This window comes from Brachycentrus maculatus, unplaced genomic scaffold, assembly GCF_059751285.1.
Source record: "Brachycentrus maculatus isolate JH-2025_06_01 unplaced genomic scaffold, ASM5975128v1 h1tg000326l, whole genome shotgun sequence".
Classification (NCBI taxonomy): Eukaryota; Metazoa; Arthropoda; class Insecta; order Trichoptera; family Brachycentridae; genus Brachycentrus; species Brachycentrus maculatus.
In genome coordinates this window covers 1,384,050-1,407,422 of record NW_028281075.1, presented here as the reverse complement: position 1 = coordinate 1,407,422, position 23,373 = coordinate 1,384,050, and the positions used below count along the sequence as shown (strand labels likewise).

Sequence of the window (23,373 nt, the reverse complement as noted above, 5' to 3'; positions counted from 1 at the left end):
CTGCTAGAGTGTAGAATATCCGCTTGCTGTCTACTGTCTACTGACTGAGGTCTAGAGTTTACTCTCTGGTGCCTAGTGTCTACTGACCAATGTCATGTGTTTATTGTCTATTCTGGGGTCTTCTATACCATTTAACTCCCTAATCCACGTTGTCAATCATGGGTAGAATTGGTGAATGTTACACTTATGTAAATTGATCACTTAAACCAGTCGATGACTGTCATTAGCCCCATAAATGCCCATACTTCCATATTCTTATTCATCTATGTTGAGATGTCAAAATAATATAAATTATTACATATCGCTCACTCCTTTCAAGAACGGCAAAAATCAAGAATCGTCAATTTTCAGTTGTGCATGTTTTTGGAATGCCCAGAAAATATACTATATCCCAGCAAAACGGGCATATTTTTAACTTAACATTTACCCGCTACAGGTCAGAAAGTGTTGTTTTTGCATTTTGAAGAAAATGTATTGTTTAATTATTTTTTAAATATACTGAATATTTTTCAAATGGAGAAAAAACCTTCAGGTTTTACCTTTCGTACGTTCTTGAAAGGACTGAGCGATATAGTCCTTATGCGGATGCTGCTAATCCCTGATATTCCATGACTGATTCTGTAACGGCGGTGCATCTGCCTCTATTATTGACAAATCGTAAGAAATGCGGATATACCATTACTATACGTAACGTAATCCGGATCCTGTCTCTGCCAGAGTGACTGTTGATTGGTTGATTCATTGCAAATAATAATATCCTACAATAGTCGCGTCGCGTAAATTCCTAGAACAATATCCTTTTCCTGCGGTCCCCGACCTATGGAAACGTTTTGCATATTTATGATTATGACGTTGTTAGGATATCGAATGAATAAATAAACACTGATAAACCCGTGTCATTTTTCTGAATGCAAAAGAATTTGCGGTCATTAAAATTTATGTTTAAAATGTGCCCAGTACACATTCCTCGTATAATTTATGAAGGAATGTGATTCCTTTTTGTTACGAATTAAAGTGGTTTTTATATTTTTTTTACATATTTTTTTAGATCATTTGTGGAATGAAATAGCTGTGTTTTGTCCACGAATTTATTAACATTTCACGTCTATGGAGTCTTGTATCGACGATGGAAAGGATAAAGGTTAAATGCGACACTTATGTAGTTCAGAATGTAATGTAGTTGTGTCGAATCCACTATACCACAATTTGAGACCTATTTCTAATAATGAGCTGCCTAGGCTCACAGAAATAGTATGAAATTTAAGTATTTTTGTAAATTAAAAAAATCACAAATATTTCACTTTTTCTTTCAAAATGAAAATAATAAAAATAAAAATTTCTTTAAATACAGTTATAATTAAAGTATTTGCATAGAATCTAATTTTACGTGATTTCAAAAAGTATTTGCTCTTAAAAGATACAAAATTTGTCTGTGTTTAAGCGATTTTTATTTCAAGTAATGAAATTTAACGAAAAATAAAGACTAAATAAGTTTTTTAATGTATGATGCTCAAAATAGTGCTTCAAAATGTTTTACTTTTCTTTGTACATATACATACATATGTACAAGTTATATTTTTTTGTATGTGAGGCTTATTCCAAATGAAATATTAATTAACAAGGGAGAATGAAATAAATATTTTAGTTTTTTTGTGAATATTACAATAGGGAAAAATCGTTAAAAACATTATAAATCTATTTTAATATACATATACTTAATTTAAAATAAAAAAGAAATAAGTAACGAATCTTCATTAACGAAGTATTACTTATATTATGGCAGAAAAAATTGAAATATTTATTCGTAATTTGTATGGAAAACCAAAACAAAGTGTTAAAACCTATTTTTTAACAAAAATTTAAAGAACTTCGTATTCGAATTGTAGAAAACATCATTTTAAAACATTTATTTTTTCATGTTTTTTATTGATATATTTTATAAAATTTAAAGACAAACTTTGTTTTTCATCATTCTTATTTTTGGTACGTATATATCCATCCCTGTAGAAGAGGACAAGGTAATTGTCAAAACCGGTTGGTACAATAGTACTAAAATTAAAGGGGTAAAAAATTAGTTACAGAAAACAGTCTGAGACTCAGTGGCGTGCACAGATAATTAATTTAGGATAAGTAGTAGAGGTAGGTAGCAAGGTAAGCTAGGTACCTATTAATTTGTAAGGTATTACAGGTACTGGTTGCTTTTTTATATGTTACGTAGGAAAGTTAGGATAAGGTAAGTTAGGAAAGGCACTGATTATCTGCATATATGGCTCACTCCTTTCAATAACGTCATAAATAAAAAAAAACTTGATTTTTCAAGAGATCGTTTTTTTAAGTTTAAGAATATAGTAAAATGTACTAAAGATAAATATCAAGCCACTTATTGAACTTTTTACTGTGCAACAGATCTTTATAGGTAAAACCTGAAAGTTTTTTCTTCATCTGAAAAATAATGATTATATTTAAAAAAATAATCAACGAAACATTTTCTTCAAAATGCAAAAACAACACTTTCTGCCCTGTAGCGGGTAACTTTTAAGTTAAAAATATGCCACTTTTACCGGGATATAGTACATTTTCTGGGCATTCCAAAAACATGCACAACTGAAAATTGTCCATTTTTGATACATGACGTTGTTGAAAGGAGGGAGCCGTATGGAATGCACGCCCCTGCTCACACTAACCGGATATATTTCGGTTAGTGATTTCACTAATCAATATTATTGTTGCATGTGTATACTTCCGTATATTATTAATTAATTATGTTCATACAAGAGCAGATTGATTAAGGAAATCATAACCGAGTTATACTAATTGCAATACTGTAGGTTTTCGCGGTCATTGTTGATTTCGACACATTAATTATTTCTCAGTACGCCGCGTCATAAATCATAAATAAACTACCAATTTACTCATTTTACATATGTACATACACACTTTCGTGGCACACACATTTAACATTAAACGTTTAATTGCACAACTAATCATAAATCTGCAGGTTAAATCGGTATTTCGGAATACAATTCTTATTCAGTAAACCATTGCTTTTATTCAAATATCTTAACGTTGTTAAATTTATAAAATTTCGATTGCAAAAACGCATTGAGTGTGGGATTACTCTCGTATATTGTTTATGGTGAAAGCTACATATGTGTGAAAAGTGATTACTTAAGTCAGCCAAATAAAAAAGATAGATGCTTCGTTTTATTAGAAGTCTGATACATCCTACACGGATGTAGACCTCATGGCCGACGTTTCAAGCATCTAGTTTGCATTTCTACCATACAGATGACGTGAGTGAAGGAGCTCAGGTTGAAAGACATCACTCATATATGGATAAAGAAATGTAAAAAAGGTAGAAAAAGGAGAATAGCAACAAAGGCAAGGGCGCTTGGGGTACCACGAGTCTACTTGTAGAAGTAATTTTAGAAATTCACGAATTCTAATTTCTGACCTTTTTTCCTATCTAGACACCGAATTCGCCATGGGATAATTTAAGTTTAAAATAATCACAGTGGTCCGGTGATTTATTTATTTATCTGGGACTAGCGCATTAGTAACTATGGTAAATAATTTTATGATAGCCATTTTTTATTACGTACATTCAGACTTCTACTTCCGAGAAACTGACCATACGGGATATCGGGTATTCCAAATATCGCAAGTTAGGGAATATGACTCAAACCTCAAAGCCAACATTTCAAAACTCACTCGTTCAACGTGTCAATATGAATGAAAGACGTAATCAATTATATCATTCGATAACGTGTCTTCTGGTGAAAACTTGTACTTAAAACATAACAGGTGTTTCAATTTAAATAAAAACGTTAAAGTCCAGTGTCACGAAAGTTGTCATTGAAATTCCGGTGGGTCGATGGCTGGCTTGATAGTCAATAATGTAAATCAATTTTTATTCGTTCTTTAATTAGCTTATATTTCACAAATATAAACTATTGTTTACAATTTATTTAAATTATATATAAATATATATATATATATATATATATATATATATATATATATATATATATATATATATATATATATATATATATATATATATATATATATATATATATATATATATTATATACATATAAAATATATATATATATATATATATATATATATATATATATATATATATATATATATATATATATATATATATATATATATATATATATTCGTACGCCTCCGTAGTGTAATGGTCAGCACGCTCGGCTACCGTTCTGGAGGACCCGTATGAGTGATTTTTTCACTGTAATATTTATTCAATACTACCCTGGACTGGTACTTGAAGCGGAGAGCTGGTCACCTTTCCTTCATGTGTAAACGATCAAGATTACACTGCGTTAATATGACACAGTGCCCTATGCACCATTGGGGTGCGGATAAGGGTTTAATTAAAAAAAATTATATATATATATTTATATATATATATATATATATATATATATATATATATATATATATATATATATATATATATATATATATATATATATATATCTCTTGTAAAATACACTCGCTCTAGACCAGTGGTCACCAACACACAACCCGACATTAATTTGTTCTTCAAAAAATCTTAATTTCTGCATACAAATAATTTAATAATTGGAATATCTTTATAACTATATATATATATATGTATATATATATATATATATATATATATATATATATATATATATATATATATATATATATATATATATATATATATATATATATATATATATATATATATATATATATATATATATATATATATATATATATATATATATATATATATATCTTGTAAAATACACTCGCTCTAGACCAGTGGTCACCAACACACAACCCGACATTAATTTGTTCTTCAAAAAATCTTAATTTCTGCATACAAATAATTTAATAATTGGAATATCTTTATAACTATATATATATATATATATATATATATATATATATATATATATATATATAAACATACATATATTATCCAAAAATGCCCGAAAAACTACTCATATAAAAAGTCCATTTGATCATTAAAAATATGAAAATATACATCATAAATTTATTCCAAATAGTTAATTTCACATATTGGAGATATTTTTCATGCAATAAAAATTGCTTACTTGTACTTATTTGAACTTTATTAGATGTGTACATAATTATAAAGTGTACGAATTTATCACTTTTTTTTAATTATATTATTTAACAACTTTTTAAAAGGAGATAGATAGAAGACTAAAACAAGCTTCAATTGATTTAGTTTGAAAAAAAATTATAGATTTTCGTACAGAATTTTTATTTTGAAAAATAGCATTTTTCTTGTTATTCTCAATTGAAAATTGATAAATATCGTTATTTAATAGCAGAGTTCATACATTATCTCAGTACAAATTCTTTTTACAGTAAAAAAAACATTTATTTATAAATTCTTTCAGACTCTTTTCATTCCTTATAAATTCAGGCATCTCATCATACATTTTCAAACCCTTATATATTAATCAATTTTATGACTCGGTATTTTTCAACAATGGCAGTCTTATTTTATCCTTATTTCTAGTAATATTTTCATGAAAATTTTTGTTTAACTGTTTTAGTTTCAGACTGCCATTTTCTTCTTAAAAAAATTGAGATGTCAAAATGAAATTCTTCATACCCATCAAATTGACGAAATGTTAAGTAAATCGTAATTTATATAAAGGCGAGGTGATAATTCTTATGCTCCATGCACCAGTACAGGCTAATAACTAATAAATATTATAGTGAAAAAACATTTAAATTCATCTGAACCCCTTATGGGAATGTCAAAAATAATGTAGAAAATTATTTCATTTTTCACACGACTAGAATGTCATCAAACGCGCCATATTGCGACATTATCGCGCATCTCTAAGTAGCATGTTCAAATAGCTGATCGTGTGAGAGTTGTCATTGGTCCGGACGCTGCTGGAAAACGAAATTTTGAGACGCGTGTGTGTGTAACACACTCGAATGTGTAATGTGTAACAGCGTGCGTGACGCCGATGTCACACTTCTCAGTGATGTAACTTCTACGTACGCCCTCGACTCGTCTCCCACTCTCGTCTGCACTCCTGGCATCATCACCTCACTGTTTGGTCTGATATCTGTATTTGCGCCAACCTCTAACATCGGTTTAATACCCAAAAGTAATCGCTGCTCATATATAAAACAAATCATACATAAACATATTTTGAATTAAGAAATTTCTCATTATTTTTTGGCATCTTAACATAGATGAAGAAGAACATGGAAGTCTGGGCATTCACGGGGTTTACGATCGTCATAGGCTTGTTAAAGTGATCACTTTACATACGTGTAACATTCACCAATTCTACCCACGATTGACAACCATATTCTTGGAAGTTTTATATACATATATGATCCAATTTCGAAACATTGTGCTTGAATCACTAGAACTTCACTAGAGACATCTATTGTGAGACGAAAGAAGCTTTTTATTAAGTAGAAACTCTTTCAAATTTTCCCGTAAATACCCAGACTTCCATATTCTATTTCATCTATGTTGAGATCTCAAAAAATAATATGAATAGTAAATCCTTTAATTGGACATAATCCAGATTTGTGAACAAGTATTTGAACACATTCAAAATGTTCTAAAGAAATTTCTTAGTTGAATAAAATTAACCACTTGAATATAATTCATGCAATACCACTTACTCAGTTTTATTTCAGTACATTATACTAGTTAGAAGGTATATTTGACATATTATGGTATATAGTTTTATTAGATTTATGACTAGTAATATTTAATAGAAGCGGTATTTATGAAATTTCTTGTGAAGACCGCAATGAAAAATATACTGGCCAAACTGCGAGAAATCTAAAAATTAGAATCAGAGAACATCGCCGTGGACTTACTTTTAATTATTTGTCAGAAGTTGAATTTGACTCACATACACTCAGTTACAAAGTAAGGTCAAGTCATGAACAATTTAGAAAATTTAAAAATACATACGTAAAGTGGGTATACTTTGCACCATGGGTGATACTTTGCACCACCTTCTGTAAAGAAATTGTGAAGCTGGTCATTTCTGATACATGTCATTTTTCATTCTACTTTCTATTGTTTCTGATAGATGGTACTTCAATCTACTTTTTAGTTTAAAGAAGTAACAGTCGGTCGCTATTGCTTCAATGCGTATTTCCTGTCCGAACGTAAAGAAAGTTTTCTGTCTGAAAATTGTGTCCGAAAAAATCCAGTTTAATCAGTATACTGAAACAAGTTACAACAAGTGAGTGGTCTCTAAATCGTAGGTAGGTAGGCCCTGCTTTTCTCAAATGTTGTATTTTTTGGTTACGTTGTCAAGTTTATGTAAAAATAATATTTTTTTAAGAACTTACTTGTATTGACCACATTTGGGGTAACATTGCACCTGGTGCAAAGTATCCACAAAGGGCCATAGTTAATTAATTTGATCAAAAGTCTTAAAACGGCTAATACAACTTGACATTTTTGCTAAATATCTATAGGTTTTGTGTACTTACTTAATTCCTGATGGTATATTTTTTTCAAAAATGTCAAGAACACACAAACAGCGGCCTTATGCCAGACGATACTGCGATTTTACACCGAAGAGAGTGGAGCAGGGTTTGGAGGCTATTCGAAATGGTACAATCAGTCAAAGAAAGGCTGAAAAAATTTTCAAAATCCCCAGAAGGACGATTAACTGTAAACTCAAAGGTCAGCACACAAAACCTGTGGGAAAACCTTCTGATATGTGACAAGGGCGAAGAGTAATCCTTCGTAAACTGCATAGTAGACATGAGTGAGTACGGTTTCCCAGTGAGTGTTTTTAACATTCGCTACATTCTAATAGCCTATTTGGATAGATTTGGCAGAAGAGTACGAATATTAAAGAACATCGTACCAGGCTCTGAATGGATAACATCATTTTTGCAAAGACAAAACCTTGACTGTTGCTAAAACTAGTCAGTTGCTTAATTGGTTGCCATTAAAAGCGTATGACGATGACGTGCGCCAGAGTTTTCAACAGTTTTTGGAAGAAAACAGATTCAACCCAAAGAATTCAGTCTTAAAACGCAGGAAAACGATACCGATAGAACCAGGTAAGAGCATTGCTCACGATCCAAATGTCGAAATGAACGTTGACGAGACACAAATGCTACCTGAACCAACTACATCAATGATCCCACCTTCCGCATCGAAACTTCCAGCATATCTACCATTAACTGATAATAGTTCACACGGAAGCTTTGAGGAAGAGGGAGAAGAACAAAAACGATGACTGAAACCAGTTATCGTATTTGTTCTTCAGTGTCATTAGGACCAGTAAAAAAGAAGGTGGGAGAATACGTCGTATTTCATTATGAAGGAGAAAAATTTCCGGGACAGATTTTGGAAATAAAGAAAAATAGAGCTGTTAAGTCCATGCAGGAGAGTCTCAAATCGTAGAAGTGGCCGATGAAGGATGACTTTCTTCAATATTCTTGGAAGGATGTAGTGGGTTCCATAAAAGAACCGAAAATGCAATCCAAAAGAGGTTTCTTTACCGTCCCGGAACTTGACCATATTTAGACCTAATTTAATTTTAATTCCTATTATCTATGTAGTACGATATGTTTTAATATCCACCTTTTATTTTATATAATTTTAAACCTTCAGTATTGAAAAAAAAATATTTTTGTTAGATTTTTCAATATTTTTTTTAAAAAAATTCTATCAAGTGTCTTATTTTTCCATAATTATACAATATTATAATCTGCATTTAGCGAACTGTGAGCCAAAACCCTTCATGAGGTGCAATGAAACTTGTAGGACAGCTTTTACTTTGCATCAATTTGGATTCTAGTCCGAAAAGTGTAGAGAAAATATCATGGTGCAAAGTTGTACTTTACCCTGGGATACTTTGCACCAAAATATAAATATAAAAAAAAAATACAGGCAAAATAGATAAAAATTTAAAAATGTATCAGACATGTTACAGGTATATGTGTTATTATATTGCAATAGTTAAAACCTCAGAAAAAGTAAAAAACCTGATCTGAATAGACAATTTTTTGAAAAAATGCAGTATTTTGGTGCAATGTATACCCACTTTACGGTATACGTTAAAATTTAAATTCTGATAAAAAGTTAATTAATAATGTGCTCTTTAAAATCGTCACCATTATTACCTATATTTCATTTTACAAAAACTCCCGTTCCCTAACCCCCCTCCCCTCCTATATGTACTACCCTACCAACCTTAATAAAAATTTTTACTCGTTAATTTTACTATTCATCTGTGGATGAAAACAACTGTAGTTTTTTAAACTAGTCGTGTGTAATGAAATGAAACTTATAAAGTGGTATAATGGAAGCTTTTTTTTTTTAAATAATAAACATTCATTCAAAAAATTTAATGACGAATCAATAAATAATATAACAAAATATTGGTAAACACCACTTTTTAATAATGGTTTTTATTATTATTTTTTTTTAGGATTGGCAATCGTATAATTGATTTTTAACGTTAAATATCTTTGTCAGTACTCATCGGTTAAAGTAGCTAGGGCTTGTGAATAATTTTTATGTTTATTTCTATCATTAAGGGTTGATTATTTTTTTAGGTCGTGAAACAACACACATTTACAATACGAATCGTGACCATAAGGATAAATTTATTCAATAATGAAATGAAAAAATATTACAACATAAAAGTGCGAATTTTAAATCGATTGTGATCAAATAAAATTGTGTCGGAAAATGAATTATTCAAAGTGCACGTAGTGTGTGATCTAGTGACTGAAATCGAAGATAGACAAATTGTGTTCGCAAAATGATAGAGCGCAAATCGTGACAGATGCTGTCGTGCGCGCTGCTGCGCCTGCTGGCGTTGCTAGCCGCCGTGGGCCCCGCCCTGGCCAACTCCAGCCTGCTGCAGCCGCAGCCCTTCCAGGTTTGTGAGCACCATGACATTTCATAATCACATAGAGAAGGCTAGTGTTGATCAGCGTTGCCAATGCCAATTTTCGGAATTCCCCAAAAATCTAGGACAATTTTCCCAAAGTGTGGAAAAACAAAGTCGCGATTCCTTACAAACTCCCCACATAATTATCCCATAGAAAAATAAACAAGTTTTGGTAAAAATTGACTACTTATGTTTTTAAAATTAAATATAAACGCCCTACTTGGGCTTTTACATAAAATACATAGTAATTAAAAATACATTTGGTACGTAACAAAATATCTTACTAAATATATATATATATATATATATATATATATATATATATATATATATATATATATATATATATATATATATATATATATATATATATATATATATATATATTATATATATATATATATATATATATATATATATATATATATATATATATATATATATATATATATATATATATATATATATATATATAAATATATATATATATATATATATATTATATATATATATATATATATATATATATAATATATATATATATATATATATATATATATATATATATATTTATATATATATATATATATATACAAACAGAATAATTCATACATTTTACTTATTGTTTTTAAGCATAAACAACTATGTAGAACACATAAAAGATAATACTACAAGGAGAACACACAAAAAAATACTTTCAAAACATTTTTATATTGATAAGTGGTCAAATGTTGAAATCATTTTCCCCACATCGTGCCAATCCCCACGAATTCCCTAATCGAGTTGAGATTGTCCGCAGTTTGGGGAATTCCCCACAGATTGGTGACTCTGGTGGTGATGCATTGAAAATGTTAGGATTTGTTCTGCGTACTGCCAGGGTTTTCCAAAATACCCGGGTGCTGAGAACTCTCTATAACTCCTTGGTCGGATCTAGCTGACTAACTGAGCTAACTAAATACTAATTCCTTTCACTAACTACACCGGGGTACTCCTAATAAAATTGGTGGTGGATTTAAAAACTTGTATTTATTTTGATTGGCAGTGACAGGGATAGTGAAAGCTTTTAAATGTAAATTCTTAATAAAATCGGGATACAATTTTGCTTTGTTTCACATTTTCAAAAGTACAAAAAATGCTTTGCAAGATAAGGTCTGTCAGGAAGCCTAGATGCTTCTGTTTCAGATCTGGTAATATGGTGGGACAGCTTTCATTAATAATATATAACTCCTTGGTGCGAAGTAGACTCGATAGTGGCTCCATGATTCGGAGACCACAGGAGCTTTAAGTACTCTCTTATGGTAGAGAAAGTCCAAAAGAAGTTTCTGAGGTATCTCTACGTGAGAAAGTACGGCTATTATCCTTGGCTCTACCCGACCAAGTTTCTCCAGGGTATGCTTGGCTACAACAGTTTAGAGACTAGAAGGAATGTGTATTTGATTACGCATTTTTATCGATTGTTGCGCGGTATGATCGACAATCCTGAAATTATCCGGAGCATTGGTCTGTATGTTTCCGATAGTTACTATTAGTCTCAACGCCCCGATTTCCATATTCTTCTTCATCTTTGATGAGATGTCAAAAAAAACTCCTGTTATTGGAGATAATCCAGATTTGCAAACAAGTATTTAGACTCACTCAAAATGTTGTAAATAAATTAACTGGTCAAATTATAAGCTAAAAAAATAAATAATCAAATTGGAATCTTCTGGTGTTTCTCGCGTGTGTGATTATAATTCAGGATTCGGACCTCACATACCAATATAAGAGTTTCCGCTAAATAAAAAGCTTCTTTGTGTTTTACTAGTTCTAGTGATTCAAGAACAATGTTTCTAAATGGGTTCTATATAGAACTTGAGTAGTGTGGTTGTCCATAATGGGCAGAATTGGCGAATGTTACATGTGTGTAAAGTGATCACTTAAACCAGCCCATGACGATCGTCAGCCCCGTAAATGCTCAGACTTCCATACATTTCTTCATCTTTGATGAGATGTCAAAAAAAAATCATATTAAAGGTTAAAAATGCGAGAAAATGATGTTTAAGACAGAATTCGAAAAACGTAAAGATAACTGCATCGACATTCAAAACTACGTAACGTATTTTATATATAAACGAATGTATTCGTGGTCAGAATCATTTCTCCGAGTTGACCATAGTGCAATCAATATTCGCTCAAGTTCTTGTTAATTATAAATAAATCAATTGAAATTCTAGCCTTACCCGCGGGCCTACAGCTCGCCCGCCTACCTGCCGCCCAGCCCGGACCCGTACGGCGCGCCCTACTACCGGCCCAACGCGCACAACGAGTACTACGAGACCAACGCGGCGGGCGCCGCCGTGCCGCCCGAGGAGCGCGGCTACGGTTACCGGCCGCCCGCGCCCCCCGCGCCCCCTGCGCCCCCCGCGCCACCGCCGCAGCAGGCCCAGGGCAGGGACTTCCCCGGCCGGCCGGGCTCCTTCACCAGGGTCCAGGGCGGGCAGGGCAGGGCGCAGCTCCACGCGGTGCTGGACTATGATGACGATTACTACGATGACGATACAGATGGATCTCGAGGAAACGGTGTGTGAATTATCAATCCTAGATTTCATACTTTTTCTTCTTCTTTCCTCTTCATGAGCCCTATGTCCTCCACTGCTGGATATAGGTCTTTTTCCATTTTCTCTGGTCGGTTGCTGCTTGCATCCAGTTTCTACCCCCCACAGCGACTATGTCGTCGGACTATCTCGGCTGTCGAAACTCAAAACACAGTAAGGGACATTTTTTGTAGTACTTTTTTTTTACATTTTTGGACTATGTAGATTCTACTCAGTCCAAAAATGCAAAAAAAACCTACTACAAAAAATATCCCTTACTGTGTTTTGAGTTTGGACAGCCGATCTCTTTTGGGGTCTTCCTACACCTTTTTTGTTCTCCCAAGGTCCCCTTGCATTTAAATTCCTTCATATTTTGACAGTTATTATTCGTACATCTTGGTAATAGAATAAAATATCAAATCAATTAAAAGAACACTTTCAAATCAAAAACTCTCACTTCAAACCAAACAACAAAATAATCCAAACCATACGTATGGCTGAAATTGAAAGCACGTTTTAATAAATTCCCAAATTTGAAGTTTGTTTCCACAGGCATTTCATAACCCAGGGAGTGCCTGCTTAGCTATCAATTTTAAGATTAAGTTTTAAGTAACGCTTAAAAAATGATGCATTAGTAATGATCTAAAACGGAACTCATAAATATCTCTCGCACCTGTATGACTATTTAATAACAACTTCCTAGACGCGAAGACTTCCTTGTCACTTCGCGCTATAAAATTGTCGTAAAGGATGTTACACTCCTCGATAATTCTCGTACCTTTTACCCGGGCGTCCTCGCTCCTGTTAACCGAAGCCGGTAAGGTCGGCCGAGGACCTTTAAATCAGACTAGCTTAGACCCGAACACAGTGATGATCCAATTTACCTTGGAACCAATTTCGACGTGCCATTTCAAAAAGACGAAATCTTTTCTTCTGTGAGTAATGACTGAGTCGTCGGTTGGCCTCGTCGTGTTGGTACAATGTGTTTACACTTGAAAGAAAATGCTTTACAGGAAGTTGACAAGAAAACCTCTTGTCGAATTATTCGAGAACAAATCTCAGCATGTAATATGAATGAATAATGGAATGCTTAGAGGATTTAGCAAGCGGATGCGGATTTTCTCATTTTCTATGGCTGTTTCCTTTTCAATGGGATTGTGTTATTCACAGATGATGTCGGAAGAGGTCACATGCAAGCCGCAACTCCTATTCAGGGACCCATCTTCCTGAAGAATGGCACCGTTCCCGTAGTGCCTCTCTACTCGTATCCAGTTCTAAACAATGGATCTTTTGTACAAATACCGGTGAGTTTATTGTTTGCATTTGATATATTTTATTTTATTAGGTAATTTCAGAGATTATGGACACTTACTAGATTTCTCTTATGTGGGTGGATTTATACAAGTGTAGGTATCAGTACATAGGATAATGTCTATACAATTACATCGCTTGTGAGGCAACTGCACAGCTTTTGATATTACTCATTGTAACAAGTACTCTTAATAATCTTATATTACTCATTGTAATATTACACTCAAATTTAGAAACTTTTACCTGCATGCTAATTAAATTACTAAACACAATAATGAAATGACAAATGATTTGTATTTCCGTTTATTATGAAGATGACAATGAAAACAACGCATTATCTTTTTCTTATAATTTGTATGATAATATAAATTGGCCATATATTTTCCAATAATCACCTTTGTGTTTTGAATACATTTGCTTTCAAATTTATGACGTAAGATGATGCTTATAACAATCTTAATTATCTTAATTAAATTATCTCCATTACTACAATGTAAGTGACATTATCGCCATAAAATGACATTATTCTATTCATATAGTCAAGTTACATAATTTAACGTGTATCAGGAGATCAGATGTGAATAATTGTAGATAATATATAATAATTACCCGAGTATTATTGCGATGAATACATTTAACTGATAATCTTGTAGGAAATGGCGTGTAGTTGGTACAACATTTACTTACGTTAATATCTCCACATCCAAAGGAACGAACCTATAATACATCCAGATGCAATTTAAAATGCGTTAGATTTAAATTGAATACTTCGCTCTCAGCTTTTGCTCCATTTTACTCGTGTACCCACTTATCCGGCATTAATCAATCATTCACTTTATCTTTCTGATACCGTCTTCTGATTTATCGTAAGTAATCCATCAAAAGATTACAAAACATTTAAAGTACTAGTACTAAAAATAAGCTTAGATTAGAAAATCAACGCGTTTGAAATTCAACAATTAACTTACTAAACAATGGCTAAAATAATTGGAGGTTTGAGGTCTGAGGATGTGATGGCGTGAAAAAGTGAATTTAGAAAAAAAATAGTTTATTATTTCTCCAGCGGAAGATAAGAAAATTTAGCAGTATCGAGTTGCGATTGTTCTCTATTCTATGATAGCGAAACTGAGTTATTATTTCCTTCAATTGGGATTTGTTTTTCCGTTTGTTATGAAGATGAACCGGACTTATCTAGTTCAAAGGCCTTTGTTCTTCGCTGATGACTAACTGACATATATATGATTTAAAAAATTACTTACCTACATCCTATATTACGAACGTCGCAACAAACATTTGGTAGTTTATAAAATATAGCAATATATAGCACAAATCTTGAGATAAATGTTAAATCAAATGTGTATTTGGTATTGTATGTAATATTCAGTATTGTTTTATATATTTATATATATATATATATTTATACATATATATATATATATATATATATATATATATATATATATATATATATATATATATATATATATATATATATATATATATATATATATATATATATATATATATATATATATATATATATATATATATATATATATATATATATATATATATATATATATATATATATATATATATATATATATATATATATATATATATATATATATATATATATATATATATATATATATATATATATATATATATATATATATATATATATATATATATATATATATATATATATATATATATTTATATTTGTATATATATATATATATATATATATATATATATATATATATATATATATATATATATATATATATATATATATATATATATATATATACATATATATATATTTATATATATATTTAAATATATATATATATGCAAACAGTCATTTTTACTATTCAATAAGGCTTTTTTTTTAATTGAATCCAAGTATATTTATATTCAAATACAGTGTTTTCATAAAAAAAAATGATATCTCAACGGAGATGTAGAAGAATATGGAAATCTGGGCATGTATGGGGTTTACGACCGTCATAGACTGGTTTAAGTGATCACTTTAACATTCACCAATTCTACCCATGATTTATAACCATGAGTAGAATTTCTAGAATGTTATTCTTTGTTGAGATGTAAAAAAAAAATCATTTAATTGGAGGTAACCCAGATTTGTGAACAAGTATTTAGACAGACACACTCAAAAAGTTGAAAACAGTGTTTTTATTTGCAATATTTTGAAAAGAGAGTTTTATTGTTTAATTTTTTTTGAAAAATATTTTTAATTATAATTTATTACATTATTTATTTTAAAATAGGTTTAAAACCTATTTTTATAAAACCAACTATCGGCTTTAAAGGAAAACCGCTGCCTCCAATTAGTCCGTTATATCGAGGTTTTACTATATTAGAAAGGAATTGAGAAAAGTATGAAGTCTATGAGATATTAATTTTAATATAAAATACTTAAATTAAACGTGTTATTAGATTTATTACTAGACAAGCAGAATAACGTGTGGAACAAAGTCTGCAAAACGTAATTATTTTGTATTCGATTTGGCAATTTGAAATGGCAATGGAGTTTGAATATAGTTATTATAAACAAATGGGTATTCACAGCTCGTGATACAATTCGGTAAAACGAATATACATAGCCTTTAACTGGTGGTGTTGACAAGAAAATGTAGCAATATTACATTTATTCGCAGTCTCTAAGTACTTAGGCATTCTCCAAAGTCCTTGATAATTCCAATAGTGTTTTCAACAATAAATTGAACATTTTAATTTCCTTTTATTCGCTCATAATTGACAGAAACACGATACTTAAGATCTTTTCTAGCGATAAGAATATGTTTGCATATTATAATATCACAAATATACGTAATATAATATTTTTTTAGTTTTATTAGAGGCATTATTTTTAATTACATATAAATTAGTATAATTATTTAAATTGATGCTTTATTTTAAAAGAAATTCATTAAAAGATAAACAAATACATTTTCTAAATCTAAAAATCCGGCAATAACAGGGTTTACGACCTGTCATTGTCTGGTTTAAGTGACCACTTTGTATTCTGTGTATAACGTATCATTCTGAAAATTTAAATTAAAAACCAAGTATCTGATGAATAAATAATAAAAAAAAATATCAAAAAGTGAAATTAGTCGTATTGAAATAAAAATGATATTTTTGTCTCTTTCTTAAATATGTGAAATAACTCGGAAGAATCTCACCTACGTTCAATTGGAGAAAGCTATTTACTTCAAAGTGTTCTCAATTGACGGCAGCACCATCTATCAAAATACTAAATATATCCAAAATCAAACTAACATGCGAATGGATTTCTCACAACCTTGCATATATATAACTCAACAAATCAATGCAATATAGATGTTAAATAATGGGCAGAATGATGCACGTTACCTAAGTGAATAAAGTTATCAACCAATCCTTCGTATAATAATACAAGATGATTCGTCTCTGTTGAGACACCTGTATTAACATTTCATCTTATGTGTGATTCAACAACTGCGAAATGTCAAAGCTACAAAATTTAATACAAAATTTCATCAAGGGAAATTTCACATTTTCACATACAATGTCAGTGCCACTAACATATTTATTGAAATTTAATGAAATATCTTTTGATATTTAATAACACTTTTGGCGTTTTATTTAGTATTTGTGTACAAAGATTTGAACACACAAAACTTTAACTGTATTAAAATATAAAATTCCACTGGTTGATTTCATTTTTAAAAGACAAACATATAGTTTAGAAGTTAAAATATTTTCGAATTTCAACATTAATAAATCGACCTAAAATCGATTATACTAGTTATCGATATACTAGTACAGTAGAACCTCTTATGACGAGCATAATTCGTTCCAGAATCTTACTCGTTAAGCGGAACATTCGTTAAACGAAACATTTTTTGTTTTGACTGGCGTGGAAGTCCCGGCTCACAAGGGAATGTCGTGAAAAAGGGATTTGTCCTTTCCCTGTAACTCGTTATGTGAAATGTCACTCGTTAAGGGAGAAATAGAAATTACTCATCGGGAATATTATATAAATGACTTATGTACGTAAAACGTTTTGAAAAATGCTCGTTATGAGAGGTGCTCGTTATGAGAGGTTCCACTGTGTATGCACGATTGATTCGGACACATATATTGAATTTTTATTATATTATATTTAATAAGAGGCTTTGTCCGAGCGATAATTTTCAAGAACATTTTTTCTGATATTTTATTTTATTTATTTTTTAAAGCATTGTTTACATTCACAAAGTGTTCTAATAAAAATAAGTCTTTTGAATGATATAGTGCGGAAACGCCCCTTTATCACAGTAATCATTTTCGGTACATAACTATACCGACAGTTTTACATTGTACTGTATCAATACTCTAGATCAGAGGTTCCCAACCTTTTTGTTCTCGACAGTACAATCTAAAATATCGATAGGGTGGCGGGCGCCACCTATTTTTAATCGACTTTTTTAAAAGTATTGTCAGTTAAAAAACTAGTCATACATACAACATCGCAAACATACATACGAGTTTAATAAACCAACACTCACTCAAAAAAATTAAAACATTCAAAATAATAAAAATTATTCACATTTTTAATTAACGTTTATGAAAAAATTATGTCTCTATCAAATAGTGGCGGGCACATACGAATCATTCACGGGCACAGGATTGGGAACCTCTGCCCTAGATCATTATTTTTTATTGTTTCCTGTATAAAACTTTTTTACGAGTGTCAAATTGTATTTTATATAAATTTGAAACGTACTTTATTAATGGGAATTTTTCTAAATCATTTCACAATAAATGCCGATATAATAGATTGTAGAGGTTACTTAACCTTTTGGTAAAATAGCCATTATTTGACCTTGCACTTTCATACCAAATTAAGTACAAATCTTAACCGACCCAAACCTCTTGGCGAATTTCAATTCACAAAATTTTAAGTGTGTCCAAATACTTGTTCACAAATCTGGATTTTCTCCAATTATGAGTTTTTTTACACATTTTTTTAGTACAATCCAAATTTGTGAACAAGTATTTGTACACATTCAAAATGTTGTAAATAAATTCACTGGTCAAATTATAAGCTGAAATAAAAAAAAAAAGAAAATGAAATTTTGTAGCGTTTCTCAAGTATGTGCATAAATATGTATTATAAATCCAGAATTTGGACCTCACATACAAATTTCTGCTGAATAAAAAGCTTCCCTCATCCCACCATAGTTATTTCTAGTAAAGTCTTGTGAAATCAAGCACTGTGTTTCGATATCTAGACGTTTCTAGAATTTGAATAGCGTGGTTGTCAATCATGGGTAGAATTGGTGAATGATACACGTGTTTAAAGTTATCTATTAAACCAGCATATGACGGTCGTAAGTACTGTAAATGCCCTGACTTCCATATTCTTCTTCGTCTATGCTGAGACGTCAAAAAATAATATAATGTTATTGTTATGTGGGTTGGGATGGATATTTAAAAAATGTCAATAATTTTTGTAATTTTGCATGAGCTATCAAACATTATTATCATGTTCAAACACCGTATATTTGATGATGCGAAATGCATCGAAACACGTATCACAGTAGATTTTAAGGAAAAGTAGTATTTACTGAGTAAAACGTTAATTAATGAAATTTCTTGAATGTTTTTCGCAGATACTTTGTGGCACATTTTATAAACTTTATAAAATAAAAAAAACTTTATTTTAACCACTTTTTATTGGTACACTTAATCCAACCGGTTTCGACAAGAACCTTGTCATCATCAGGGTTTATGTACTAAATTCTAAAACATTGAAATTACCCTTCCCTTACCAAAAACTTCCAGGCACTGTACACCATATGAAAATATGACTTAAAAAACTCCTAAATGTTGTTTTTATTATGCATTGCGTAGCGAATACGTCTACTCTTGCGAGGCTTCATATTGTTTTTGGGCGATCCCATTCGTAGCTCACAAGTTGTCATTCAGAGTTGACGTATTCGCTACGCAATGCACAATAAAAACAACATTTAGGAGTTTTTTTACATAAATCATATTTTTTAAATCATATTTTTTTAATCATATTTTCACATGGAAGTTTTTGGTAAGGGAAGGATAATTAACTATGAGTATTACAATGTTTTAGAATTAAGTACATAAACCCCGATGATGACAAGGTTCTTGTCGAAACCAGTAGATTAAAGTGTACTAATATTAAAAAGTGGTTAAAACAAAGTTGTTTTATTTTATAAAGTTTAATGCAACATTATTTAAATAATGTTTCTCTCTAAACTACTAAATAACCATATTCGCGTATTATCTAGAACATAGTAGGTTTGATTTGATTGTGTTGTAGTACAATGTTGCAACTTGCTGACTGGAATCGGGTAACCAAACACTGGTAATTCAATTAAACTGGCAGTGAGCATGATATAAAAAGTGACCGCGTCATTCCATTTTATTTTGACATAAGCTTATTAAAACATAAGTTTATGAATCGTGTATATGTTTTTTCTCGATTATTTTTTTTCAAATTGAAGTCATGATATAATAGAAAGGCTGGATAATTAATAGCCCGGAACTTATTTCTTTTTAAACCCAGGTAACATTTAATGTAATTTAATTTTTTGCTTAAAATCAGCGTTATTGTATTGAACAAATAGTTTTTTTGTTTTGAAAAGAAAAGAGATATTGAAAGGTGAGGAATTGTGCGCACATAACAAGTGTGGCTTCTCGCGCAGCCGGTCGCGTACTGAATTATTTTTTTGTGACTATTGAGAGTACACCCTTCAGTTATAAGCAGTTTAATCTTATTATTGTCACCCTTATCCCGCTCCCAATCGCGCATAAAGCACGACATCGATTTGTCGCAGTGTTGAGTTGATCAAAGACACAGGATGGCAAGGTGATCAGTCGTCAGGTTTAGGTATTAGCCAAGGATAATAACGAATAAATATTTTGGTTACAAAATTATTATTTTGACTCTCCCGGGAATCTAAACCGTAGTCTCCAGTCGCTAACCATTACACTACGAAGGCGGACAAATTTAGACCAAAATGTCATTACGAATTTATGCAATCGCTCTAAAGATGATGCATATGAACATCCTTTGAAAAGCATACGAGTGTATACAATATTTTATTAGTTTAAATGTTCAACCGTAAATTCACCTTCAACATCCCCTCACAACCCGCTCAGCATACATACATATTTGTGTGTGTGTGTGTGTGTGTGTGTGTGTGTGTGTTATATATATATATATATATATATATATATATATATATATACATATGTATAAATAATATATATATATATATATATATATATATATATATATATATATATATATATATATATATATATATATATTATATATATATATATATATAATATATATATATATATGTGTGTGTGTGTGTGTATATATATATATATATATATATACATATATATATATATACATATATATATATATATATATATATATATATATATATATATATATATATATATATATATATATGTATAAATTTTGTTCGCTTCCGTAGTGTAATGGTCAGCACACTCGGCTACCGTTCTGGAGGTCCCGGGTTCGATTCCCAGAGGGGTCAAATAAATATAAGTGATTTTTTCACTGTAATATTTATTCAATATTGGTCCTGGTCCTGAAGCGGGGGGCTGATCACCTTTCCTTCATGTGTAGACGATCAAGATAACACTGCGTTTACATAAAGCAGTGCCATATGCACCATTGGGGTGCGGATAAGGGTTTTATTATATTAATATATATACATAAATATATATTTAGTTAATTATACTATACGTTTTCCAAATGAAGTTTCATTTCATGTAAGTAATTCTTATTGTAAGACCTCATTTTTTTCCTTAAAAGAACGATCGTACAACTAATTCTCATTTAAACACTTTCTTTCCAACATTTTGAGTGTGTCCAAATATGTACCTACTTGTTCACAAATCTGGATTACCTCCGCTAAGGAGTTATTTTTTTATGTAACGGAAGACTTAATTTTCTTAAAAATAAAGATTTTTTTAGTGTGGTAAAAAATTAAATGAGATTTTTTTTTTAATAATAACTTCAGACCCTTAAAATATTATTTTACTCTATTTTTTAATAGAATGAACGTTACAATAAGGATGGAGGCCCTTTTTTTAATCTGAGCCCGTCATCCACCCGCAGCAGTTATAGAGTCCTGAGGGACTCTCTGTCAGCTGCACATAGAGGAAAATCTTTAAAATAATGCTCTATTCAATTAATGAGGGGGGAGGAGGATGTACGGACAGAGGCCGACACTTCGTCCCCACCCCTCGGGATCCCCTCATTACCTCTTATACTTATAATAAAATAAAACAATAAGGAAACAAAAAAATAAATAACAATGTTTGCAAAAAAGAAAAAAAAATACAATTTAAGACGAACACAAAAACAATGACTTAAAGACTAAAGTAAAGATGGATGGAGGCCCTGTGTTTGCTAGTGTTAATGCATGTATATCGAGTAAACGGTAGGTAGGCACCTACCCATTAGTTGTTCGTGACTGTGGCGCAGGCGCAGTTACGCAAACATAACAGCTTAAATAAATCAGAACAGTTATATTATACATAGTCGCTAGTAAACCATTTGCAATAATAATTTTACTAATGATAGTACTTAACAATTTGTTCATACTTAGGCATGTCTACTGGATTACTGTGCATAACGACATATTGTAATTACTTGTGCGTATTTATTTATTTATTTAAACTTCATGTACAGAAAATAAATAAGTACATTGGTTTCTTATTGCTAAAAAGCAATATATTCCAATCAACCATAAACAGACTAGTGATATTGGTCAAAACGTTTGATACCATGTATATCTGTTTTCTACCAGAGAATAGATAGTACTTGAACGTTTAAATAAAATATAAACTACAAATTGATGATAGTGAAAAAGGCAAAGGAAAAAGAGAGTTTAGGGAAGGAGGTAGAGGGAAAACTTAAGAGAGGCGGTTTGATGGACAGTTAGGATTCTAATGATAGAAATATCGTTAGATGTAATGTCTCAGACATCTCGATCGTCAACACACAAAGGGAAGGTGATCAACCCTCCGCCTCAGGTACTCAGGTTTGAATAAATATTAAAGTGAAAATTCAAGCAAATGTTTATTTGACCGTTCCTGGAAATTGAACCCGGGACCTCCAGTACGGTAGCCGAGTGTGCTGACCTATACTAATAAATAAAATTGCTTGTTTTTAAATTACAGTCGCTGAAAGACAAAAGGAAAATTTAATATAACAATAATTGTAATGAACTGATTCGAAATCGCTACACTGACTTATTTACTCTTTACAAGAGAGAGCGCGTTTTACATTTGTATCGACACTTGAAACATTATTCTAATAATTGTTTACTTAAAACAATTATGTATTATTAGCGACTATTACAATGATAATTAACTGTAATAACCGTCTCTATGTAATTAAACCTATTTCACAATGTATCTACCCGTATTTACATGTCTGCAATCCCTGATCTTCGCTTTCA

The 23,373-nt window shown here is 30.9% G+C and overlaps 1 protein-coding gene across 1 annotated transcript in view; it reads left to right on the top strand.

The window, feature by feature from the left end:
• spz3 (Spaetzle domain-containing protein 3) overlaps positions 1-23,373 on the top strand; it is a 71,480-nt gene that overhangs the window by 14,578 nt on the left and 33,529 nt on the right. The window contains exons 2-4 of the mRNA XM_088268697.1: positions 9,610-9,938; positions 12,164-12,509; positions 13,694-13,827. Coding sequence (XP_088124823.1) covers positions 9,843-9,938; positions 12,164-12,509; positions 13,694-13,827 — 576 coding nt within the window. The 5' untranslated portion in view covers positions 9,610-9,842. The remainder of the gene's footprint in view (positions 1-9,609; positions 9,939-12,163; positions 12,510-13,693; positions 13,828-23,373) is intronic.